Here is a 27,036-nt window from a genome sequence, read left to right as displayed (position 1 = left end):
TGCAGAACCTGCCGATTAAAGGGACGGAGAAAAGGCGGCGCGCACCTTTGTCGTTAAACTCTTCCGATGCGGCCTCGGAGGAAAAAAAAGAAAAAAGGCGCTGCCTACGGCGAGCTTCCGTGGAAGTCGCCGAGCAGGGCGAATCACGTGACGAAGCCGGCCCCGCCCCCCGCCTCTGGATCCGAGGGCTGTCACGTGACCCCGGGGATCGGCCGGGAGAGTCCACGTGGGCGCCTTCCGGGTGAGTCCGGCTTGGTTGGAAAGAGGGCGGTTGGAAGCGCCTGCGTTTCCCCCCACCCCCGCTGGCCCTTGGAGGGCTACGTGGGTCTCCCGTTTGGGCTGCCCAGTTGCATCGGGAGGAAGGTGGGAAAAAGAGCAGACGCGGGAGACTCGCCTTCCCGAGAATAATCGGATTTTATTTTAATCCCATTTATATCCCGCCTTTCTCCGAAGACTCAGGGCGGCTTACAAGCTTAGCAGTAGCCTTCATTCTATGTATATGCCTGCTTGTTAGGGCTTTCACACACACCCCCAAGCGGCATTATTACAAAGTCAGCTTAATTGCCCCCAACAATCTGGGTCCTCATTTTACCTACCTGGGAAGGATGGAAGGCTGAGTCAACCTTGAGCCTGGTGGGACTCGAACCTGCACTAATTGCAGGCAGCTGCTGTTATGGTGAAGATGTTGGCAGAGGAATTAAAAGTGGGGTGTCTTTTAAGACAGGGAAACGGGACGAAGGTAGAGCAATCTCAGCCACGGAAGCCCCACTGGGAGAACTTGAGCCTCGTTCTCGGTTCAGCTTTGCTTTCGGGATGGTTGGGATCAACAAATGGAGGAGAGTGCTATATTTGTTTGATTTAAACTCTTGAGGAAAGGCAGGGGATAAAACAAATTCAATTAAAAAGAATGTTTCCACTTTGCATTTAAAATATCTGCCTCAAGCTAATGCCTCCTTAAGGAACACCAGCTGCCTGCAATTAGTGCAGGTTCGAGTCCCACCAGGCTCAAGGTTGACTCAGCCTTCTGGATCTAAATTTTCTTGAAGAGTTCTCTGGTCCTCCCTATTCTATTGTTTTATTCTATTTCTTTGCATTGTTCATTTAAGAAGGCATTCTTATCTCTTTTAGCTATTCTCTAGAATTCTGCATTCAATTGGGCGTATCTTTCTTTTTCTCCCTTGCCTTTCGCTTCCCTCCTTTCCTCAGCTATTTGCAAAGCTTCCTCAGACAGCCATTTTGCTTTCTTGCTTTTCTTTTTCTTTGGGATGGTTTTAGTTGCTAACTCTTGTACAATGTTGCGAACCTCTGTCCATAGTTCTTCAGGCACTCTTATCAGATCTTGAGTGGGGAAAGCCAAATCCCCTTTGGTGCCATGGTCCCACAGTCCCAGCTAGGATTGCATACCTTCCCCCCCAGCATCTTCTACTGGGCCTGGACAGCCATGACACTGATGGGGATCTGGCTTTCCCTGCTTCGGGTGGCCTTGTTCCTGCTGCCCTGGGCGTGCTTTACCACCTCTATGCAGGGATTCCTAGCCAACCACTTCGCCTCCTTCGTGCTGGGCAGGCCTGCAGCTCTGGACGGCAGCCTTATGGACCTGCACAAGCGGCTGGAGGCTGTCGTAGATATCAAGGTGCGCAAGGGGAATGCACTCCACCGCAGGCCAATAGCAAGACCCTTGGGGCTGAGGAGATGATCAGTGGCAACCAGCTCTCCAACCAAAAAGAGATGGGATGGAGTAGATGTGTCTGGCGTAGCACACATGCTCCCCTGACTCTGTGTGCTACCAGTTCCACCGCAGAGCTGCTGCTGGAGGGCTGGCACAGTATTCAAAGTGGGCTATGCAGCCCCTGCTGCTGGATGCTGTCGGCTCCTGTGTGCTCATAGCAGGTGGAGTGCATTCGCCTCGCACACCTTGGTACATACCGTGGCTGCCAACCACTCGCGCAGGTCTATCAAGCCTCTGCCCAGAGTTGCAGGCCCGCCCAGCACGGAGGCGAAGTGGTTGGCTAGGAAGCCCCCGCATAGAGGTGCTAGAGCACACTCAGGGCCAGGAGGCCAAAGACCACGCTGAGTGGGGAAAGCCAGATCCCCATTGATGTCATGCCCAGGCCCAGCAGAGATGGGGGGGGGGTGAGGCCATGGTGCCGATGGGGATCCAGCTTTCCCTGCTCGGGGTGGCCTTTGGTTTGCTGGGCGTAGGTGTGCTCTTACCACCTCTACTCAAGCTTGCTAGCTGGTCACTTCACCTCCTTTGTGCTGGGCAGGGCTGCCGCTCAGGGCAGCGACAGCGGCCTAATGGATCTGTGTCAGCTGCTGGTGGTGGCAGCGCATGAGCCCACAGAGAGGGCTCTGAGTGCCACCTCTGGCACACGTGCCATAGGTTCACCACCACTGGAATAGGGGATGGAGGTTCAGTTTTTCTCCAGGTCCGTGGCTTCCTTTATCCTCCCCCCCTTCAGAAAAGTGACAGGCTGTTCCACAGGCCAGCTGAGGAGGAGGAGGAGGAGGAGGAAGAATCTAGTGAAAATCATGAGAGGACGGGAAACAGCTCCCTCCTTCCCTCCCTCCCTCCCTCCCTCCCTCCCTTCCTTCCTTCCTTCCTTCCTTCCTTCCATTTTTATCTCATCTTTAGTACTTTATAAGTAATTAAAGGCAGCAAACATACATTATTCCTTCTTTCTCTTTTTCCCCACAACAACAACCCTGTGAGATGGGTTTGATTGAGAGAGTGACTGGCCCAAGGTCACACAGCAAGTTTCACAACTAAGTGTAAATCTCTGTCTCCCTGCTCCAAAATATAATACCTCAATCCACGTTATTACGTACAGTATATTATATTGGAAAGGGTAAGCCAATGGGTTGGTGATTGTCTAAGTAATTACCAAAGCTTCCATATTTTGGACCAACTATAGCTTCTGCATTAACTCCAAGGGGGTTATATATAGAAAATATTTTAAAGGTGTGCAGAGTTTATGGAATTGCCCATTGAGTTTCACTGACTACAGCAAATTCACAGCAGATAAATAGCATTGATTTCCGTTCAGTGATTTTTTTCCTGACAGCTATCTTGAGTAACAGATCATTATAACAGAATAACAGTGGAAGAGAGACCTTGGAGGTCTTCTGGTTCAACCGTCTGCAAAAGCAGGAGACCTTATTTCTTTCTAGACAGATGGCTGTCCAATCTCTTCTTAAAAACCTCCAGTGTCGAAGCATCCACAACAGGCAACCTGTTCCATTTGTTAATTGTTTTCACTCAGGAAATTTCCCTTTAGTTCTAGGTTAGTTCTCTCCTTGATTAGTTTCCATCTATTGCTTCTTGTTCTGCCTTTTGGTACTTTGGAAAATAAGTTGACCCCTTTTCTTTGAGGCAGCTCCTCAAATATTGGAACACTGCTATCATGTCACTCCTACTTCTTCTTTTCACTAGAATAGACATATCCAATTCCTGAAACCATTCTTCATATGTTTTAGCCTCCAGCCCTTAATCTTCTTTGTTGCTCTTCTCTGCACTCTTTCCAGAGTCTCAGCATCTTTTTTTTTATATTGTGATGAACAAAACTGGATGCAATATTCCAAGTGTGGTCTTGCCAAGGCATTATAAAGCAGTACTAACATTTATCCCTCTGTTAATGCAACCTAGGATTGCATTGGCTTGGTGTTGTCTGCAAATTTGATGAGTTCCCCTTCTATTTCCTTATCTAAATCATTTGGGAAGATATTGGAGAATACTAGGCCTAAGACAGAACCTTGGGGTACCCCACTGCTTACTGCCCTCCATGTAGATGTGGTTCCATTATGGACTATACCAGGGGTGTCAAACTCAATTTCATTGAGGGCTGCATCAGCATTGCGGTTGCCCTCAGGGGGCCAGGTGGGTATGGCCAGGGTGGGCGTGGCCTACTGGGTGGGCGTGGCTAGAGTGCGTATGGCCTACTGGGTGGGCATGGCCAGCTCTACATCGTTCGCATCAAGGGTGCCTATGGGGGCCTGGGCAGTAGTGGGACAGATCTGAGGGTCTCTGGCAGAAGGAGGGTCTCTGGGCCAGGGCCAAGGCAGTGGGGGCTGTTCCCTCACTGTTTCCAGGATGGCTTCGCAGGCCGCATGAAACCACTTTGCGGGCCAGATTTGGCCCCCGGGCCTTGTGTTTGACATGTCTGGACTATACTATACATTGAGGATGGGTTGTCAGCCAGTTAGAAATCCATCTGGTGGTAATACTGCCTATCCCACATTTTTCTAACTTACTGAGAAATAGGTTGTGGTCTATTTTATCGCGTGCCTTACTGAAATCCAAGTACACTATGTCCACAGCATTTAGTTGGTCCACTAATTTAGTCACCTTGTTAAAATGAAATAAAATTAGTTTGACATGACCACGTTGCCTTCTCATTATCACTTTGCTTGCCTCTGGGTGTTTACAGATCTGTTGTTTGATTACCTTTTCCAGGCTCTCACCAGGTATTGATCTTAAGCTCATTGGTCTGTAGTTTCCTGGATCCATTCTTTCTCCTTTTTTGAAGATAGGAACCACTCGGCCCTTTTCCAGTCCTCTGGTAATTCCTTGGTGTTCCAGGATCTTTGAAAGATATGGTTCAGTAATTCTGAGATTATGTCTACCACCTCCTTCAGAAGTCTGGGGTGTAATCCATTGTTTCCTTGACTTTTTTCTTGTTTTTTACATGTTGAAAAAAGCTTTTTGAATTATTTTTTTAACATTTGTTGCAAGTCTTGTTCATTCTGAGCCTTAGTTTTCCTGACTTCATCTTTGCAGATTTCAGCTCTATGCTGGTATTTTGCCTTAGTTATGTGTTCCTCTTTCCACTTTTTATACTGACCTTTTAGTTTTTCAGTTTATCAAAGAGTTCCTTATGCAACTATGCTGGTTTCTTCTTGGATATCTTATTTTTCTTTTTCAGAGGTATCGTGGTGGACTGTGCTTTAATCACATTTTTCAGTTTCCCAAGCTTATTGGATTTTCTTCTTTAAGATATTCAACCATGGAATTCTTCCCAAGCTTTCTCTAATCTTGTTGAAATCATGCTTTTTAAAAATCTAAGACACTGGTTTGATTTTGCTCTATTGCTTGTCTTTGTATTACATTGAATTCCAATATGGCAGTCACTCTTCCACAAAATTCCTGCTACTTCAACCCCCTCTCTCTGGTATAAAATACATACTGAAAAAAGGATCTATGGCAAACTAGAATGTTCTCATTTTAATGTTTCTGAAGCTGGGAAATTTCAGCGTGCTTCCAAGATTTGACCTCTGTCTGCTTCTGCAACTGGTAAGCCTTGGAGAAGGAGGAGCTCCTAGTTTTTAAGCATCAAAAGAGAATACTTTGTCTCAAAACACATAGGACAGTAATGACAATTGACTGGTCCATTATGTTTGCTGAAAGAACAAGGTGGTATTATGATTTTTTTAAAATATGTTGTGTCTTTTTCAGTCCCTTTTTGCAACTGTAGTTGACTAGTACTAGCAATGGGAGAGCAAGGTAGTTTGAAAGCCCAGAACAATTCTAGATTGCTATTCTGTTCTTCAGCAGAGGAACACAGAGCAACTGTGTAATTGGAAAGACCAGCCAGGTGGCTACTACAGTTAAACCTACCGTGTTTCTCTAAAAGTAAGCCCCCGCTCCCTGAAAGTAAGTCCCAGGTTGACTTTTGGGTGTGGGTCTAATATAAGCGCCCCCCCCAAAGTAAGCTCTAGTTTGAAGCTGTCCCATGTGCCCCATACCCGCTTACCTTATTGCTAGGACTGCCGCAGCCAGCCAGGCCTCCATGCCCCGACACTTGTCAAGCCGTGTGGCTCGTCATGTGGCTCATCATGTCAGTGCCACCGCTCATGGCAGGAGGTTGCATAGCACTTCAGGCCATTGCTGTTGCTCACGTCAGGATGCCGCATGGCACTCCATGCTGTTGCTGTCGCTTGAGGCAGGACGCCGCATGGCGCTTTGGCCCGTTTCTGCCACTCATGGCAAGAAGCCAAGCAGCTCTTCAGGCCATTTCTGCCACTCGGAAACAACAATGGCCCGAAGACCCACTCAGCTTCTTGCAGTGAGCGGCAGAAATGGCCTGAAGTGCCATGTGGCATCCTGCCATGAGCGACAGCAACGGCGTGAAGCGCCACATGGTGTCCTGCCGTGAACAACAGCAATGGTCTGAAGCGCTATGCAACCTCCTGCCAAGAGCAGCGGTACTGGTTTGACGAGCCACACAGCTTGACAAGTGTCGGGGCGTGGGTGCGGCGGTTCTACCGGTAAAGGGTAGCTTCACACACCCCCTTAAAGCGGCAACAGCACAATGCGGCACATGGTGTCCAGCCGCAAGTGGTGTCAAGCGGCTGCTGAAGAAGTCAAGCAGCAGCGTGACAGGTGTCGGGGTGTGGGAGGCCTGGCTGTGGTGGTCCTAAGATAAGACATCCCCCCAGAAGTAAGACCCAGTGCATTTTTTTTCCCGGAGGCAAAAACTAAATATAAGACTGGGTCTTATTTTCAGGGAAACACGGTAGCTTTATTAAGCTTCAGGAAATAAGTAGAAGCATTTACTGACAGGTAAAATGTTTGTGCTTACCCAGGTCTTATCTTGGTTTTGCTATATGCTCAATGTCTGTTTGCCTTCTACAGCAGATATTTTTTTCTCATTCTGATTTTTTTCTAAACTAATCATGTAGATGGGAATTTTAGATCCAGAATGGCTGAGAAGAAATCATCGCGAGGGCAACCGTGGCTGCTATTACTGATGGTTGCTGTTGCCTTCATTCATTTAGTTGTGTGCCCATTTACAAAAGTAGAAGAGAGCTTTAATCTGCAAGCCATACATGACATTTTGTATGAAAAGCTGGAATTAGATAAGGTAAATCTTGTTATTTTCTGATTGTTCTGTTTTTAGTTTGCTACTGGGTTATTTTCAAAGACAGTCGCATCTTAATGATTGTAATTATACTAATACTCTATTATGCTCAACAGTATTATTACCTGTCATGTATTTTTGCATGAATATAGAATAATTAAAAACAATAGCTATTTATTTAGCTGGATTAAAAAATATGTGCCATCGTGGATTATCTGATTGAGAAATTATCCAGGATTAAGTGTTTAATTCTGGTATTTTGTTCATCGAGTGTATTTTTAAAAAAGGCTAGGCAATCTATAGGCCATGTGTAGACTCCAATTACCCATATATGCAATCCTCAGAATTTCCCATGCTTTTTGATTTTTTGGAGGCACCATTGCTGTTATCTTGCTCAATTTATCTGCCAATAACATATTTTGCTGCAGTGCTTCCAATTAAGTAAAACTTAATAGCACAATGTACAGATCAACTGATCTGAATTCTTGGACTCAAATACTGAAGATCTGATCTCCACCTTAGGAAAAAAATCTCTGTGTAATCCTTTAGAACTATTGATATTGGAATCATGTGAAGAACTTTACTCTATGAATTGGTGTTCCAAATAAATACTACTTAAATTTCTATGATCGTTTCCATAATTGGAAGAACTAACAAAGCAGTGAGACTTTAAACTAAGAAGGATTAATGAAGTTGTTAAGGAATTGTGCTAGAATCTGTGAGACTGTGAGTTCTAATTCAACTTTAGGTGCAAATCTAATTGGATGACCATGGGCCAGTTGCTTGCTCTCAGCCCTAGGAAGGAGGCAGTGGCAAACCACCTCTGAAAAATCTTCCCAAGAAAACTAGAATCTCTTTATTTATTCCCAGATAAAATCCCAGGAACTATTCTTCTAAAGACACTCCTGGTGTCTTCCTTATGAATTTTGGAGCAAACACATTGGTGACTAATTTGAATCATCTGCTTTAACTAAAGAACAAATATAATAAAATTATAGAATTTCTTTTTGTAGCTACTTTATATATCTGTGTTATGGATTTTTTTTATTGCAGTATGATCATCATGAATTTCCTGGAGTTGTCCCAAGAACATTCCTTGGTCCAATTTTTATTGCTCTTCTTTCCAGTCCAGCCATCTATATATTGTCCCTTTTACAAATGTCAAAATTCTACTCCCAGCTGATAGGTATGAGATGGAGCCATTTTTCTTTATGGGTGTTTTTATTGCATTGTAAATCATTGTAATTTCTAATACTGTTATATAGCCAAAGTTAGTTAGACCGTGAACATTACCTGGTATTATTTCTATTACAGATAATAAAGCTGATTTTTCATTGTTATTCATGTTATTTTGCCATCAGTCCGAGGAACCCTAGGCTTAACTGTGATTTATGCCCTATGGCGGCTACACAAAGAAGTGAGAAAGCAGTTTGGATTTACTGTATCCCTGATTTTCTGCCTAATATCAGCTACTCAATTCCACCTGATGTTTTACTGCACTCGTACCCTCCCCAACATATTTGCACTGCCTATTGGTAAGTACTGAGCATGCTTTTGAAAACCTTCCTTGATCAGTAAATAATGGTAAAGCACTGTTCACAATGACATAGTAAAAGGGGTTGTGATTGGTTTGAGATGTTCTCTTGCCCACAGCTGAGAAGGCCAGCAGATACAAATGCATTCTGTGGCTGATGTGTATAAATGAAGAACGGGAGTGCCTAAACCCACCAAGCTGTGGGATGGGAGACCACACAGACATTTTTTGAAGTCATCTCCCACCAAATTATTGAAAATCAGAAACATAAAATACTGGGGGGGGGACTAAAATAGTCTTAATATTATTTAGAAACAGCTCCACTCCCAAACACAAAGGTAAAATAAATCAGAAAGTTCTAACCCAACTGAGTTGAGATTGTTACTCCAACCTGTAGAACTCCCTCTTTAAAATATTAAGTGCACCTCCCACCTCCAATCATTCTCTTCCAATGGTGCAGTTTATGATCCAACCATATACTTTAAAGGGAATGAACTTAAGGTTTACTGAAAGTTTGATTTTGATTATGTAGTAGATTTGTTAATTGCTTTGAAATATTTAGATCCTGATAGTGATTAACATGGTAAGTTACTAATACCTGATTTTTCTGTTCATTGGTTAATCAGTTTTACTAGCAGTTACATCTTGGATGCAACAAAAGCACCGCCCGTTTATTTGGTTCTCGGCTTTGGCAATCATTGTTTTCAGAGCAGAGCTTTGCATATTCCTGGGCCTTATGCTGCTGATAACTCTATTGAATAAAAAACTCTCCATTACAAAAATGCTTTTCTATGCTGTTCCTGCAGGGGCTTTTTGGTTAGGTAAGTGGTTTTGAATTAGTGGGATTTTCTTCAGAAATGGCTATTCTAAAGCTACATTGCAAAATTTTAAATTACATTACTTCTTAATCTCATTTTAAAAGATGTAGAGAAATGAATTTAAAATTGGCACATACTAAAATACATGAACTGTGAGCGATATACAAGATATGACCATAAGGGACCCTGTCCATCACAGTTGTAACTCATGATAGTCATAATCATGGCTGACCTGATTTTATGACCTTTTTTGCATGTGAATCATCACTACATGAACATCCTTAAGTGAACCTAGGGTTTTGTTATGCATGCAAATGCTGTGGTTTTGGCAAAACTGTTGTAAAACTTGGTCATGTGACCACAGGATGCTGCATAGGGCCATAAATGCTACACAGTTGCTGAATACCCAACATGCAGTCATGTGACAGCGAGGGAACGTAGAGTCAAAGCTTTGAATTCATGTTGTAAGAACCCCCCAGATAGGAACATCAGAACTTTTAAGTGGTCACTAAATGATTTATAATTTAAGGTGCTTTGGTCCTGTGTTATGTATTTTCTATCAGAGATGGACTCCCAGGTATTGTTGTCTTGCAGATCCCATTATTCTTCATTATTGACCATGCTGATTATGGCTTATGGGATATAGATTTATCATCATCCACAGTATCTTTCTTATCTACCTCAGTTTCAGAACACACACACACACACACACACACACACACACACACACACAGACATATTTACCATTTTTTTAAAAAAAAGTTTTTCCAGTTCAGTGGATTTTTCTGTTTATTTGTATAACTTGTCTTTCAGCAGCTCATCTATAGTAACCTGAGATCTCACCAAGATTTGATAGCAAAATAGTTGATATTTGGGGATAGTAATGGGAGTTATCTATACAGAAAATTTATCCCATTTCTTAATTCCTTCCCCAAAGCATGCCCAAACAGCACCATCAGTATTTGGCTAATATGCACATGGGTTTGAAAGGCATGCCTTATGGCCATTTGCTGAGTTTTTAAGGGTGGAATTAGGCATGGTTTTCCTCCTGAAGTTTTCGTTCTCCAGTTCCATCCAGAAACACTAAAAATGAACCTCTCTCTCTCTCACACACACACACACCCAAAAAATCAGACCTATCCCATTTTCTCTTTTTGGTCAATATCTTTTGAAAGGCTCCAGCAGCTCATGAGAGACAGTTATGATCCTGATCTTGGGAAAGTTGCCCATACCAGATGTGCAGGAAGGAAGCTTATGCAGATCAGGAAGGCTCTGTTTATCTCAATCTGACTATTATATATAAAAAAGGTGATATGGATGGGGACATTGGAATATTGAACAATCCATTTTAGTGTGCATGCCTAGCTCCTGACTGATAAACTGTTTTCACGATGAATTGATATTTTTATGTGCACACTCAAGATTCTTTCAAATCCTAGAGTGGGTAGAACTGTCTTGGCATCATTTAGTTGAGCAAAAGTACAACTTCCATAACTTCAAGGGCATACCTATTGCCTTTGCCGGCGGTGGAATAAGGGGAGCATGTAGACTACTTCAGAGTTACATTTCCTGAAGCCCAGGACCACATGCTGAACTTCAGGACCTTGAATGTGACCCCTAAAGATCTCCAAAAAATGTCCCTAAATTGTTACTTTTGATACGTTTGAGTTGGAAAATTATTGATTGTATTATTGGAAAATAATAATCTTAACTGTAATTGATTGTAATTATATTAAATTTTAAGTAAATGATACCTATTTTCTTGTCTTATCAACTACTTTGGGATTGTGGGTCATGTTACATTACTCAAAAGCTGAGTGTAAGTAAAAATTCTTTACTGTGGTTTAGTGTGCAATTATAGCCCTCTGTGGGACTCTGCCCTTTGTTCATCAGTTGTGCAACTAGATCATCTTAGCCTGTGGACTAACGTATCTTATAAGAAGATGATGGCGAAATATCTTGCTTAATACAAAAGAGAATCGGCCAGTCCTGTTGCACATAGAGGCTCTCTTGAAAATTCCAAGTGCGGTCCTGGATGTCTCCCAAAATCCTGTATCTGAATGGCAGACCTTGCCTCCTTGTTTTTAATCCTGTGAAATCAAACCAATATATTTCTTAACTTCAGTCAGAAGGGGCAGTGATTAGGGCCCTTTTCAAGTCACAGCCTTGTGATTCTGCAGCCTATGCACTCCAATCAATATTTCAGATAATAGGCTGATTTCCATCCAGTTCTGGAATGACCGTCATATTTATTGATTCAAGGCATGTTGAACCAACGTTGTTGCTATTTTAAATGATTTCTGCATAGCTCCTCACTTTTGGCTGTTTTCTCCTTTTAGGACTCACAGTGGCTCTGGATTCTGTGTTTTGGAAGCAGCTCTTGTGGCCTGAGGGAAAGGTACTTTGGTATAACATTGTCTTAAATAAAAGCTCCAACTGGGGAGTATCCTTTTAAACATGGAGGAAACAAAATTCTGTAGCACAATGTAAATGAATTCAGCATTCACAATGTGAGAGGAATAACTGCAAATAACTAGCTGAGGTAAAACGTTTTCTCATAAGACTCTTTGTGTTCTGTACCAGCCTGCTACTGGCCCTGCAGAGAAGACAGGGACAACCCCTTTTACAAGAAGGCAAGAGGCTGGAATTAAGCCTGCCAAATTTATTGCTACAAAAACAAATAGAACAAGACACGAACCAAGAAACAGGAGCTTTTCAAGCGGTTGCCTTCAGCAAACCAGCCCTCCCACGCATTCCCCCTTAAATACAGTTCAGGGCGTGGCTTCTCTCTGCCTCCTTCTGAGGAGCCCCATTGCCTTCCTCTGTTTACTCCTGATTGACTGCCTCCTGCGTCGGGCGTCCTTGAACAGGGCCAGCTGTGGGTCATCTTCATCCACGCTGTCAGGCTCACTCAGCTGGGTCTGCGTCGTGACCAGATGAGAGGGGCCTGGCTGAGGGCTCTCATCAAGCTGTCCAATCCCCTCAGCAAGCTCTTCAACACCCCCCTCCTCCTCTGAGTCGTCCGACCCAACTGCCGAACCCACAGGCTGACCCTGAATCACAACACTTTGTTTTGCTCCCTTTCCAAGCCACATCACTTTCTAGTCATAGCAAGAATTGTAATTTGTATGGAATCAAATGCTAAATATCTTAAGCCATTTCTACTTTTTACACTTGATTCCGCATTTCTCATCTTATTCTACTGATTTGCGGATACATTTGGTGGTAGAAAATTGTTATCATGCAAGGTTACAGCTTCTATAGAACTCTCCATTTATATTAAAAGGTGGATATATACTTTCTCCCTCCAGAGTGTGACTATTGGAATGGAGACAATAGTGATGGGCTCTGTGGTTCAGCCCAGTTAATATTGGTTTTGTTTTTCAGCCCAGATTGGTCACTTTCAAAGTGACATAGAAGTGGTCGCTTATAAAAAGGAACATGATCATAATTGGTGCTACAAACCTCACTTCGCTCAGAATAGGGAGACCCTTATACAGCTTTAGAAAAATACTTTCTCTCTTACTGAGTTAAAAGCTGGAGCCTTTAAATCAGGGGTCTTCAAACTTGGCCCTTTCATGACTTGTGGACTTCAACTCCCAGAATTCCTCAGCCAGTGCCTTACAAAGTAAGTGCCTGGCTGAGGAATTCTAGGAGTTGAAGTCCACAAGTCATAAAAGGGCCAAGTTTGAAGACCTCTGATTTAAATCCTCAGAAGTTGTACACAAGTGACTGAATTTCAAATGGTTGCTTTCAATGTCCCAAGCTCAGAACAGTAATTCACAAATTGGAAATGGTTTTGAACATTCCAGTGCAGCTCATTTTGTGGCTTGTTATTGTTTTAATTCTCCAAAATAGGAAGATCTAGAAAGTACATTGGCTAATGCAACCAGGAGGTACAGATACATCTTTGCTGTCATTTGCAATAAGATGAAGTAATGGACAGGGTGGTAGTGAGGATGAATTAAGTAAACATATAGTGGTGCTTAAACCTTTGTGACTTGTTTAATTGCATTCTCCCTATCTACTTTTAGGAATTGTGTAGAAGTTAGATCATGTTTTAGATTGTATTTATGCAGAAATACTGAAAATTCAAAATGGTCCACAAGCTTAAGCGTCACTGTATACTGGGTTTTGCTTAGTATGTATGTCTTTTCTTTTACCTTTTCCTAATTGAAAATTGAAAGTTCACAGGTTCCAATAAAATCCCTGTTATTTGTGCATGTCTTCTGCTTTTTTTTTTTTGGAGGCTGGTTATCAAATGTAAGTATGCATTATTCAGTTCATGAACCTTGTGTTATGCCTCTTTTTTGACAAATTTCCAAATGAAAATGGGTACATAAGGCAGAACAGTACATAACCGATAGCATAATTACACTGATAACCTTTTGGGTTCCCAAGTCCAACAGTAATAGCAATTACACTTAGACTTATATACCGCTTCACAGGGCCTCTCTAAGCAGTTTACAGAGTCAGCATATTGCCTCCAACGGTCTGGCTCCTCATTTTACCGACCTTGGAAGGATGGAATGCTGAGTCAACCTTGAGCCAGTGAGACTTGAACTGCCAGCAGTCAGCAGAATTGGCCTGCAGTACTGGATTCTGACCACTGCGCCACCATGGCTCTTAGCTATGTTCATTATGAAAAAGGCTTCAGTTTAATAGCAAAAGAAGTGTTTTTTGTTTTTATACAGTATTTATAGATTGGTTAAAGTGAGTGCAATGCCACTTTTTTTCTGGTCTCAGTTCTGTGTTGATAGGGGCAATACTTCAATAAGCATGCTTAACTACAGTACTATTTCATTGTTTTCAGTGGCAATTTTAAAATTTACTGGACAACCTGCACACTCTTGGGTCATCATTTCAAAGATACGTCTTTACCAAAACAGAAAAACAGAATGATCACAGGTGGCCAAAAAAGCACTGGGAGGGGGTGTGTGACTTCCAACTTTCTCCAGCTATTCCATTGAGTTTCCATTGAAACATCAGAAATACTTTCCTTCCCCTCCCCACTACCATTCTTTCCTGCCTCCTTCTTTTCCTCCCTCCCTCCCTCTCTCTGTCATTTCCTTCCTTCCTTCCTTCCTTCCTTCCTTCCTTCCTTCCTTCCTTCCTTCCTCCCTCCCTCCCTCCATCCCTCCCTCCCTCCCTCTCCTGCCAGCTTCCTCATTTACTTTGTAAGGAAAAAGTCAGTGAGGAAGCCAGCAGGAAGTTGCAAGACCTGCAGACTGGTAAGTGGCAGTTGCTGGCTGGGGAAGAGAGCTATGGGGTTTATGGAGGATATTTATTTATTTATTTATTTAATGAGACTTATATGCTGCCCTATCTCCCAATATGGGGTTGCCCAAGAGGTATCACATGGATTGGGAAGGGTGCATAGGTATGCACCAGAGATACCATACTGGTTGGGGAGATCACCTGGGTGAGCGGCAGAGTTTGGGACAGTGCTTTTTTTGTATTAAAAAAAAGGTGCCGGAACTCTCACACAGCTCCGTTTCCAGTCAAAAGCCCTTTATGGAGCTGGGGGGGGAGGGGAGAAGAAACCGCTTTAGGAGTTTCCGAGGTGCAGATCACTCACCTGGAAAAGGTCTTGTTTCCTCTCTGCCGTGGTTCCTGCTGCCGCTCCGATCTGACACCAGAGGACACGTCCACAGCCCCCCACGGCCCAATCCGGACTCCGGAGGCCTGGAAAAGACCTCTGTGCCCGGATCCATGGCCGTGGAGCGATTTTGCGGTCCCCCCAGCCATCCGATCCAGGCTTCGGAGGCCTGGAAAAAACCTCTGGAGCCCAAATGTATGGCTGCAGAACGATTTTGGGGCCCCCACATGGAAGCCTTTTTCAGGCCTCGGGAGCCCAGATTGGGCCACTGGGGGGCCAGAAAATCGCTCCGTGGCCATGGATCCAGGCTCCGGAGGCTTAGAAAAGGCCTCCGGAGCCTGGTTCAGTCCGCAAAATCACTCCACAGCCATAGATCTGGGCGGCAGAGATCTTTTCCAGGCCTCCGGAGCCCGGATCGGGCTGCGGGGGGCTGTGGATGCGTCCCCTGGCCTCAGATTGGAGCGGCAGCAGGAACCGCGCCAGAGAAGAGACAGACCTTTTCCAGGTGAGTCCCGTGCGGCAGGAAGGGAGGGGGAAGCATGAGAGTGTTAAGTGAACACTTGTAACTCACTTGCTCTGGCAGCTTAGAAGGAACCAGTTCTTCCATTCAAAAAAAGGTGCCGGAACGCCATTCCGTGTGTTCTGTAACAACAACAAAAATGGCACTGGTTTGGGAAGGGTGATTGGGAGTGTGTGAAAGGTGCTGCATGAATCAGAGAGGAGATATTGGGAGGTAGCACAGGTAGGGGAAGTCCACATGGGGGTGGCATGGTCCACAAAAAGTGTGTGGAGGCTCCTTTCTCCTTGTTCCTTTCTACCTTCCTTTCCCTTACCAGCAAGTGACTGCTGCTGTCTTGGAGAAGGTATGAGGTGTTGTGAGACTGGCTGGGAAACTGTCACAGAATGTTGAAAATGAAGGTCATGTGATCGCGGCAACAGCCCAGCAGTGTAACTGAGTAGCCACAACTTTCCCAAATTTCATTCCTTTGGATGTCATGGGTCTCAGATTTTGGCTGCATTCTTAAGTTAGCTAGCCCATTTGAAGTACCTTGGTTCAAAATTTGTAGATGCTTTGTATCTCAAACAATGGAATTCTGCTAAGCCCGTGATTTTATCCTCACGGCATATTGTGTGGTTATGTTGGTTACATAAAGTCACAAGTTTTTCAGTGACAAATTCGGGGTATCTGAGGTGAGAATTGGGAATGGGGGATGTTTGTGTGGGGGTGCATTAGCGTTTACGCTTTCTCCTTTTTTCATACAAGAATTAAATGAAAGAGGTGATTTTGTATCTCACTGAATATATTTTTATAATTTTATGTATGATAAAGTGCCTTATTCATGCAGCAAAGAAACATAAACATAAGAAAATGTTGAAAACCAGGTATTTTTTCTTGAAAGTTTCTAGTAGCTATGTGACATTTTCCTAGACAATTTTAGAAATGTAGAAGACACCACATTGGGAAAATTATTAATTCAAATAGCCTTTTTTTAAAAATAATAATCCTTAACTGTCTTTTTAAAGACCTCACCTTTCTTGTGGTATTTTTATTCTGCCTTGCCTCGGGCTCTGGGTTGCAGTATTGTATTTCTACCACTAGGAACAGTAGACCGAAGATGTTGGATATTAATTCTACCTTCACTTGGTTTTATTTCCTTGTATTCCTTTCTCCCACACAAAGAGCTGCGGTTTATAATATATACAATTCCAGTTTTGAATATAGTGGCTGCCAAAGGCTGCTCACGAATGTAAGTGTACTTGTACATACTATATTTAATTTCTGTTTCAAGATCTTGACTTCACTATTCATCTCTTGCTAGTTTATCAATCACATTGTTCTCCAAATAACCTTGATAGAAATTCTGGGAGTTGCAGTCATAATCATCTTGTCGGCCCCAGATTGGGAAGCGCTGACTTGGAATAAAAGATTCTTATTTTGTCATTCCCTCAGGGCATCAGTCACTTGGCCTTAAGACTTGATGAGAGTGAATTAGTGAATGAGATGTAAAATGCATTAACAGAGAAATTTCCCATGACCTTTTGGATTAGAAAATATGCAAGCTGTTTAGTACTATGAATTTTAAACTACAGCAAGCTAATCTCTGTCTTTACAAAGGATGAAAAAAAATCCCCATAAAAACAAATTCATTTTGTTAGTGCATATTATATGTAGTAAACTCTGTCTCCCTGTCGCTCTTTAAAATCCAGTAAAACAACAGTCCCCAACCTTTATGGCTCCATGGATCGGTGGCAGAGAGGGGGAAGGGATGGTTTGGGTGTGCAATCTAATCCCACTCATGTGGAAATGAAGCTTTGCACCCTTGCCCAATGCTTGTGTGGCTCAGTTCTCAATGGGGTGCATGGCCCAGGGTTTAGGGTTCCTGGCACTAAAAGTTTGAACTTCTTCCATGATTGCAAAGTTTTACTTTCACGTCTATCTAATCAGGGTTTAGTATCAACCTGAGTGACTATGGAGATTCTCAAATCATCCAGGTCATAGTTATCCCAAAGGTGCTTTTTCAGGAGGCAACTGGATTTTCTTGCTTTTCTTTGAAGGTGTTTCGCTTCTCATTCAAGAAGCTTCTTCAGCTGAGGAAGCTTCTTGGATGAAAAGTGAAATGTCTTCAAAGAAAAACAAGAAAGTCCAGTTGCCTCCTGAAAAAGAATCTTTGGGATATCAACCTAAATAAATTAACTAGACCAATGTATAATATTCTAAATCAGGTTGACTTTGACCTGTATATTAGAGCTAGGGTTAATTGCAGTTGAGAGTTTGAGTATCATGCTGAACCGTACTTAACTGAAGATGAAAATGCAAATTTCAAAGGAAAACTGTGCATGTAATCCCAGGGCTCCTGCCTCCAACAGTAAGCAAGTTTAATACAATATAAAACGACATCTACAATTCATGTAACCTAACATTCAATGTGATGTTTTAACAGCTGCGTATTGGCGTTGGATATATTGTGCCCACTAAATACACTATTTTTCTTTTCTTCACAGTCTAAACAATTACAAGAAATCATGGTTATACAAATTAGGCACTCTGTTTGTTATAGCACACATTTTCGCTAATGCTGCTTACTCAGGAGCATCACTCTATGTGTCCCACTTCAATTACCCTGGAGGAGTTGCTATGCAAAAACTACACCAGCTAGTACCTCCAACAGCAGGTGAGTAAAACTGGGTTGATAAAAAGCCATCTTGTGGCTTGTACTTTTTTTAGACTCTTCTGCAGATTGGATGGGACTAAACACATGGGCCATTTTTTGTTTTTGCACTCTGTGAGGTTTCAAGAGAGAAAGTAACAGTCTTAAAGCTTGCTGTTTTAAACCTTATTCTGCCTTTTCCCATTTTGAGGATGTGATCTGTGATAGGGTGATAAGGTGTGAGTAGGACAAAACAACCCAGAAAGCAAAATAAGTTGGAAGGCCCTATTAATTACACATTTGTGTACATTTTGAACCCCCTGTGGAATTGGAGGAGCAATGCTGTAAAGGCAATTAGGAATAGAATGTTAATAGCATAGAACGGTATTCCCTCGACCGTGGCAACTTGAAGGTGTGTGGATTCAAGTGCCAGAGTCCCCCCAGCCAGCATGGTCCCTAAAGCTGTAGTGCTTTACATATGTTGAGTGGCATAAAGAGGGCTAAGCTTGTAAGCCGCCCTGAGTCTTCGGAGAAGGGTGGGATATAAATGGAATTAAAATAAAATAAAATAAATAAATATTAGTACACATTATCAAATTAGCTTTTTTAATGATGGTTAAAGTACTGAGAACAGAGATTGTTAACTGTGATGTCAAGAACTCTTGCACTATAATGTGAATTATATGGCAATGGCTATCTGAATATAAGATTTTCTTACATTCAGATAGCCATTGCTATATATTTCATATTATAGTGGGGACTCACAAACAGGCAGTAGAGAGTTAGCCATATCCTTCTATTGTTTCCCTGCAAATGGTATTTGGAGGCATCATGCCTCCCTCCGCCCTCAACCCAGAAATGACACTATAATCCCTTAGTAGACTTGTCCTGCTTGGATATATCCAATCTGCTTTTAATCCAAGTGATTTATTTCATTCTGTGCAAGAAGTGCTTTCCTTTATCTGTTGTAAGTCTTTCAGCCACTTTCATTTGATGACCACAGTCCTAACTATTTGATTCTAGTATTCTGACAGTTGGCAATCAGGTGATGGGAAAGTTTTGTCATTCTTAGCAGAGCCTTTACAAAGTTATATAGGAAGGGATTCCAAGGGTTATTGCAAGTATTCAGTAACAAGTATGTAGTGAGCTCAGTGAAGAGTCTTTTCAGACAATTTATTTATTTATTTATTTAGCGTATGGCTGGTCACACACAATATTAAAAACATTTCATATTTACAAGTTAAAACAGTTAAAACAATTAAAAAGAAGCAGTAATAAAACCTAAGAGGAAACCAGAAATAACATTCCAGAGTTTGATGTCGAGTTTGGAAATCCAGTCAGTAGCTACCGTTGTTACGCAGAGGAAGTCCTTAAAATCTCCTGGGTATTTTCTATTAATGCATTCCCTCACTATATGTTGGATAGTCTGTCGGGAAGCCCCGCAATCACATTGCGCTGAAGATGTCTTCCCCCATTTATACAGAGAATCAGCATACACCCCATGAGTCGTTCTAATTCTGTTGTATGTCACCCATATGTGTCAGGGTAAGTTGAACCCTGGAGGTATATTATTAGGATTAATATGCTCAAAAATATCTTGGGAGGTATAGCTATTCCATGCTTCCATCTACTTTTGTGTGGTGCTCTGATGTTCGGCCAGCAGCTTAAGCGCTGTAAGGAGTGGTGGGTTTCTTGACTTTAGTCGACCTCTTAAAAGAACAGAGGTATAACCATGAATGGGTAGAGAGGAGTTTATCAGGATCTTACTATACTCCCGAATAAGAGCTTCTTGTCGTCGTAAGTGCGGGGGGAGTATATGGCTAAGAACTGGTAGCCAGTGAATAGGTGTAGATTTTATGCACCCAGTAATTAATCTCATTGTATAGTTAAGTTGAACATCGACAAGTCTTGTATGTGGGCTGTTTATCCATACAGGTGTGCAATATTCCGCTACAGAGTAGCAAAGCCCAAGGGCTGCGCTTCGAAGAGTTGGAGCTGAAGCTCCCCAAGTTGTTTGGTATAGTTTTTGCAGGATGTTATTTCTGCTGTTAACCTTGGCAGCCAAATTCTGAATATGTTTTTTAAAAGACAGAGTCCTGTCTAGGGTGACTCCCAGGTATTTTGGTGTAGTCTCATATGGGAGACAATTGAGGGGTATTTTGAATGTTCAGTATGGCTGTTTCAGGGCCCCTTTCCAGATATCCAAGCAGTGAAAGCATCAGCAGGAGATAACTTCCACTGAAAGTGCTGTTTTCATTTTGTTGGGGCCGAAAGGCACTGCGTGAGTAAACAAATCACTAGACGGTGCTTTGCTTTTTCTTTTTTTTTTTCTCACGTGAGCTGTTCCTTTAATTCATTAAAAAATGGATTAAGTTCTAGGTTAAGCACCTTATTAATTTTAAGTATATTAATTCGACACCAAGCATCTCCAGTACAGTAGCCAGCCAATATTTTCTACTTCACTCATGTTTGGAATTTACCATGTTTTCCCGAAAATAAGACCTATCCCAAAAAATAAGACCTAGCTTGTTTTTTTTACATTTGTGCCTAATATAAGCCCTACCCCCAAAATAAGCCCTAGTTAAGACCCTGCCCACTCTGTCTCACCATCTGGTTGTACGAGGTAGAATAAAATGGGAATGGAATGGACCTTGGAGGTCTTCTAGTCCAGCCCCCCGCTCAGGCAGGAGAACCTATGCCATCTCAGACAAGTGTCTGTCCAGTCTCTTCTTAAAAACCTCCAGTAATGGAGTGCCCACGGTTTCTGAAGGCAAGCTGTTCCACTGGTAAATTGTCCTCACTGTCAGGAAGTTTCTCCTTAATTCCAGGTTGCTTCTCTCTTTGATCAGTTTCCAACCATTGTTTCTTGTCCTGCCCTCTGGTGCTTTGGAGAATAATTTGACCCCCTCTTCTTTGTGGCAGCCTCTCAAATACTGGAATACTGCTATCATGTTACTCCTATTTCTTCTTCTTTTTTTAGACTAGCCAAACCCAGGTCCTGCAGCCATTCTTCATATGTTTTAGTCTCCAGGCCTTGGACCATCTTAGTTGGCCTTCTCTGAACTTTTTCCAACATCTTAACATCTTTTTTGTAGTATGGTGACCAGAATTGTTTGCAGTATTCCAGGTGTGGTCTCACTAGGTTTTTATAAAGCGGTACTAATATTTCACATGATCTTGATTCTATGTCCCTGTTTATGCAACCCAGGATTGTATTAGCTTTTTTGGCTGCTACTGTACATTGCTAGCTCATAGTCAAATGATCGTCCACTAGGACTCCAAGGTCCCTCTCACAGTTACTGTTTTTAAGCCAGGTCTCACCTAATCTGTACTTATTTTTGACTTTTCCTATCTAAGTGTAAAACTTTGCTTTTCTCCACATTAAAACTCATTTTGTTGGATAAGGCCCATTGTTCCAGTTTGTTAAGGTCTTTTTGAATCCTGAGCTTGTCTTCTGGGTGTTGACTATTCCTACCAATTTAGTGTCATTTGCAAATTTGATGAGTTCCCCTTCTATTCCCTCATCTAAGTCATTGATAAAGGTATTGAAGAGTACTGGGCCTAAGACGGAAGTGGGGTGAGGTGCACATGTAAAATACAACCTAGGGTGAGGGGTGGAGCTGCCCCCGTGCCCTGCACCTGCTTACATCAGGGCCCCGCAGTCAGGCCTCCCATGTCCCAACACCTGCCTCGCCTTGCCTTGCAGCAGCAGCACCAGCAGTAATAGCCCCATCCAGCAAGCGTCTGCGTGGCCACTGGCCTACTTCTGGTTACTGGCGGCTGCTTGCAGCAGGAGCCATATGGTGTGTCATGCTGGTGCTGCCACTCATAGCAGGAGGTCACGTGATGCATCGCACCAGTGCCGCCGCTCATGTGTGCCACAATACAATGCACCATGTGGTGTCCTGCTGTGAGTTGTAGCACTGGTGCAATGCACTACGTGGTGTCCTACGAGCGGTGGCACCAGGCACAACATGCCCTATGGTGTCCTACCACGAGCGGTGGCACCGAGCATGATGCACCACGTGGCATCCTACCATGAGCAGCAGCACCGCCGCGACATACCAAATGGTGTCCTGCTGCAAGTGGCCACAGAAGAAGTTAGGCGGTGGTGCAACAGGTGTCGGGGTGTGGAAGGCCTGGCTGTGGCGGTCCTGAGGTAAATGGGTAAGACACAGTAGGATTTTTTTCAAAGAATAAAATAAATACAAATCCGATTTCCGGTTTCACGTTGTAGTGAGAGCAGGGCTTTGCCTTCTGCGTTCAATTTTGTCCTGCTGGGGGCCTGAAAAGGGCCTAAAGTCACCCCAGAGAGGTGACAAAGAAGGAGGGGACCTTTGTAGATCACGGAGAGATGGCGGTCAATCTGTTCGATCTGAGGAAGCCCTCTGAACGAGCAGGTGAAACACTGACAGCTACTGACAGCCAGGGAAAAAAGCACCAACTAGCAAAATTTAAGCAACGCATTTGGAACTGGGTGAGAATATTTTTTCCTGCTCTAACCCCCTAGAAAAACAGTGGCAATTTAACATCTTTGGGGAGAAAAATAGTCAGATTATAAAACCAAATTGAAAATAATTTAAAGCTGTAACATTGAAAAATTTGGGAGACTTAAAATATCTTGGAAACTTCATTTGCTTTGAAAAATATCAGACAGAACTCTTGAGAAATAAGTTCTGGTTTTAAGATAGACTTTTAGTGACATCTAGTAGGGATGCGGTGGCTCAGTGGGTTAGGACGCTGAGCTTGTCGATCAGAAGGTCGGCAGTTTGGTGGGTCGAATCCCAAGTGCTGCGTAACAGAGTGAGCGCCTGTTACTCGTCCCAGCTTCTGCCAACCTAGCAGTTTGAAAGCACATAAAAATGCAAGTAGATAAATAGGGACCACTACGGTGGGAAGGTAACAGCTATGAGAAACTTGTGACATATAGAGACATTTTGAATTCTGATGGGTAATTACAAACTAAACAAGAATTGTAAGAACAGGGTATTGAGCTATCATGGTGGCCACACTTGCAAATCAGATACAAAAAAGATGCTAAAATATATGGTTTTGTAAAAATCAAACATTGTTTGACCAGATACTATTGTCATCAGATGAAAACCTGATTAAGAAACTGTAAATTTTTGTTAAACTTAAAGATGGAAGATGAACAAGTCAAAGAAACAATGATAACTTGGGGGGGGGGGGAAATGGGCACAATGTAGAATTAGAAAAATGGCAAAACCTGTGGGAAAGAAACTATAAAATAACAAGGGCAGCTACATATAAAGAAAATCTATATAAAATGTTTTATAGATTACATTTACCACCTGCAAGATTAGCAAAAATGTTTAAAAACATGTCTTGTTGGAAATGTAGGCAAAAACCAGGCACGTACTTTCACCTCTGGTGCCCTAAAGCAAAAAAAAAAAAAAAAAAGAAATTGGTCAAAAATACATATGTGGTTAGAGAAAATGTTAAGAAAACATGTAGATTTTAAGCCAGAACTATTTCTTCTAGGTATAATCACAGAGAACTATGACAAAAATGTATATATTTAATATTACATGTATTAATAGCAGCGAGAATTACATTTGCACAGTATTGGAAAAATGAAGAAACACCATTGGAAGAAGACATAATTAGGAAAATCTTGGATTGTGTGGAAATGGATAGGCTTACATTGAAAATGAAAGGGAAAGAAGATACAGAATATTTTCAAACATGGGATAATTTTTATAAGTGGCTTGAAAAACGGAGTAGAGAGTAGAAATGGAAGTTGTATTACTATTAATGTCAAATATGTGAACCCAGACATACTTGTTTATTAAGCACTAAAGATTTGTAATTAGAAAAACTTAATAAAATATCAATATAAAAAAAATAAATACAAATCCACAAGCTTGCCCATTAGTGTTGACTGGAATTGTTCCTTGCTTTCATATATTTTTATTTTTGTTTTTGTTTTTTTGTTTTTTGCAGATGTTTCTGTCCACATTGATGGGGCTGCGGCACAGACTGGTGTGTCTCGATTTTTAGAAATCAACTTGAATTGGAAGTAAGGCTATTTGTGTGTTTGTGTCTGTAAGAAAGATTATTTTTTGCAGTTTGTTATATATCAGAAGTGTCCAACCTTGGTAACCTTAAGACTTGTGGACTTTTTGTGTGTTCTGGGCTAATATTCTTCAAGCTCTTAGTTAGAAGGTTGCATTGGAATTCAACAGCAAGGCAGAAGTAAAGGTCAGGTTGTGTATTCCGTCTCCTAGGAGTCCTTCTCTTTGCAGTGAAGATGAGGTGCCAAGCCTACACTAAAAATCAACATGCAGATTATCTAAAACTTGAGACCCTATTATATAAAGGTAAAGGTTCCCCCTCACATGCGTGCTAGTCATTTCCAACTCTAGGGGCCGGTGCTCATCTCAGTTTCAAAGCCGAAGAGCCAGCGCTTGACCGAGGATGTCTCCGTGGTCATGTGGCTGGCATGACTAGACGCCAAAGGCGCACGGAACGCTGTTACCTTCCCACCATAGTGGTCCCTATTTTTCTACTTGCATTTTTACGTGCTTTCGAACTGCTAGGTTGGCAGAAGCTGGGACGAGTAACAGGCACTCACTCTGTTATGTGGCACTCGGGATTTGACCCGCCAAACTGCCTACCTTCTGTTTGACAAGCTCAGCGTCCTAACCCACTGAGCCACCGCGTCCCTATTATATAGATCAGAGTAAAAGAACCAGTGACCTTCTAAACAGTGGCGTAGCGTGGGGGGTGCAGGGGGGGCGGCCGCACTGGGCGCAACATCTGGGGGGCGCGCTCGCACTCGCAGCTCTCTGCCCCTGCCTGGCTCCTGCGAATCCGATCTGAGCCGCCGGGTCGCCGCCCACTGTGGAGGGGGGGTGCCAGGCATGCGGTGCGGTGCGGAGAGAGAGAGAGCTAAAATCCACGGGTTAGGGGGCGCAAATTACTTGCCTTGCCCCGGGTGCTGACAACCCACGCTACGCCACTGCTTCTAAACATTGATGAATTACAACTCCCAGCACCCTACTAAGCATAACCAATAGTGGAAGATGGTAGGCATCAATTTTCAGCAACATCCTTGAAAGGTCAGAGATCGTCCACCTCTGATTTCCCAGCAGGATTAGGTAGGATTCCTTTTTAAATCTAATTAGCTTCTGTGAGGCAGGAATGTGTAGTGTGTGGCCTCCAAACTTAGTTTTTGTTCATCTCTATAGCCCTCTATTACTTCACTATTACTCTGACCATTTTGAGGTGGGAAACACAACCATTGTACTGCAAACCTAGTACAGGGGGGAAAAAGTCCACTTTTTCATCACTATCCAGCCCTGTCATTCCAAAGGATTAAATATGGCCACCAGGCATCAAAATTTTGCCCAGCCTGATGCATGGTCTGATAGCTTCTTGTCCTACTTAAGGACATTTGCTTTCAGTATTCCAGAGTGTTCATTAGACCAAGGGTATTTATATTGAAGCAGAACCCCTTTAATTTGAGGGGTGTGTCAGAAATTATTTGTGTGTGTCAGGGTTAGTTTCAAATAAGGAGCTGCTGCTTTTTTGTACAACATATGTACCTAAGTTCAAACTACCTCCTGCCAAACTAATAATTAAAAACAAGTTTTTTATGGTTTCTTTATAGTTTGTTTATGAAATAGAAGTAATTTTGGAATTGTAGGCAGATGTTTAAAATTGTTTATTAGATTTGTGCAAACATCAAAGGAAGATATTTTTCAATTAATATGAATCTGGGATACTGCTGTGTGCATAGGTTAAAAAAACTTGAAGTTAACCCCAGAGTTGAAGTATTGTATCGTTGAATATTAAGCACAAAACCAAGAGCTCATAGTTCTTGCCAAATTACATTAATAGAAATCGTGATAAAGATGTACTACTCACTCAAAAATCTGTTATCAATTAAACATATGCAAATCAAGTGAGAATGCCCTTATTTGTTTTATAACTTCTCTTTCTGTTTTTGAGATAGCTAAAAAGGTATAAAATATTAAAACAAATACTAAACTAATTAAAAGATAAAACCCAGGATAAAAAGATATGCCTTTATTGTCTTTCTGTGTACTGAAATCGTGGTGATTAAATGCAACTCCAGAGGGAGGTTGAAAGCAGTTCAGGAGAAGGCCTTTTGTCCTTCATGCCAGTTAGATCAATCTCTGACAGAAAAGGCATTTTCAGAAGGGCTTTTCCTGTAGCTCCTAATGATTGGTCATGCTCCTCAGTGTTAACACCAACAATATTTGCCTTATAAGTAATAGGCAATGTTTTAGCATGGGTACTACATGACCTCCATAATTTGCACAGGTTTGCAGCCTTCTGGCAGCATTTTCCATTAGTTACAACTTCTGTATGATTTTCCAGGCTAACTTATGAGAGGTATTTCATAGGATGCCCAAATTTGACCCATTTGGGAATGAACAGAGCTGGGTTCATGAGCCTTACTTGTGCAAATCTTCTCAGTAGGGGTATCACTTGCAATTCCAGTTGGCAACAAGGAACAGGTTGGCACTTTGGATTCCTTACTTGATTTATAGGGGAAGTGTAGCCTCATCCCCAAAAGGTTGAATCTCAGTCATTCAGTTTACATTTAACCAACCTCAGCTCTGCTTTGCCTGCATTTAATTTCAATTTGTATACTTTCAATCTGTTAATGAACTTAGGTAACAGAGTTGGATGATAAGAAGTAGAAACAGTATCATCAGCATATTGATGGAACCCTGTTGCGATGAACGACCGGTCAGGGTTCTGGCTTCAACTCTTAGAGCCCCTTGACAGGGGTGAGAATTTGGAGGGACCCTCACGAGGGTGTGCACCTTGAATAAGGAAGGATCTTGCCTTCTACCACCGACCCAGTATGCCGGAAGTTCCGACGGTCATACTTGGGAACTGCGATGATTTAGGCAGAGTTAGAGACAGAGTAAGACAAACTGAGGCACCTAATACAAGAAAGTGAGGGAGCATGGAGTGCTCGGGGTGGATGATGTGCCCCCTGAACAGCTCCACAAGCCCTCCTTTTATTAAGCTGTTTCATTTGGGAGGGGGGAAAATACACATGAGGAATTAACATAAAGGA

The 27,036-nt window shown here is 42.5% G+C and overlaps 2 protein-coding genes across 3 annotated transcripts in view; one reads left to right on the top strand and one right to left on the bottom strand.

Moving 5' to 3' along the window:
• The first annotated feature begins 13 nt into the window (after positions 1–13).
• ALG12 (ALG12 alpha-1,6-mannosyltransferase) overlaps positions 14–27,036 on the top strand; it is a 36,687-nt gene continuing 9,664 nt past the window's right edge. The window contains exons 1-9 of one of the 2 annotated variants that reach the window (XM_083366439.1): positions 14–241; positions 6,679–6,860; positions 7,911–8,043; positions 8,219–8,392; positions 9,018–9,212; positions 11,549–11,652; positions 16,333–16,556; positions 17,812–17,981; positions 23,922–23,997. In XM_083366439.1, coding sequence (XP_083222565.1) covers positions 67–241; positions 6,679–6,860; positions 7,911–8,043; positions 8,219–8,392; positions 9,018–9,212; positions 11,549–11,652; positions 16,333–16,556; positions 17,812–17,981; positions 23,922–23,997 — 1,433 coding nt within the window. In that variant the 5' untranslated portion in view covers positions 14–66. Of the gene's footprint in view, positions 242–264; positions 364–6,678; positions 6,861–7,910; positions 8,044–8,218; positions 8,393–9,017; positions 9,213–11,548; positions 11,653–16,332; positions 16,557–17,811; positions 17,982–23,921; positions 23,998–27,036 lie in introns of those variants that run through there. The other variant, XM_083366440.1, reaches the window with a different exon arrangement.
• ZBED4 (zinc finger BED-type containing 4) overlaps positions 23,122–27,036 on the bottom strand; it is a 29,183-nt gene continuing 25,268 nt past the window's right edge. Inside the window, exon 5 of the mRNA XM_083366438.1 lies at positions 23,122–23,353. The gene's annotated coding sequence lies outside the window, so the exon portion shown is untranslated. The remainder of the gene's footprint in view (positions 23,354–27,036) is intronic.

This window comes from Vipera ursinii, assembly GCF_947247035.1.
Source record: "Vipera ursinii genome assembly, chromosome: 6".
NCBI lineage: Eukaryota > Metazoa > Chordata > Lepidosauria > Squamata > Viperidae > Vipera > Vipera ursinii.
This window is presented reverse-complemented; position numbering and strand designations above follow the sequence as displayed.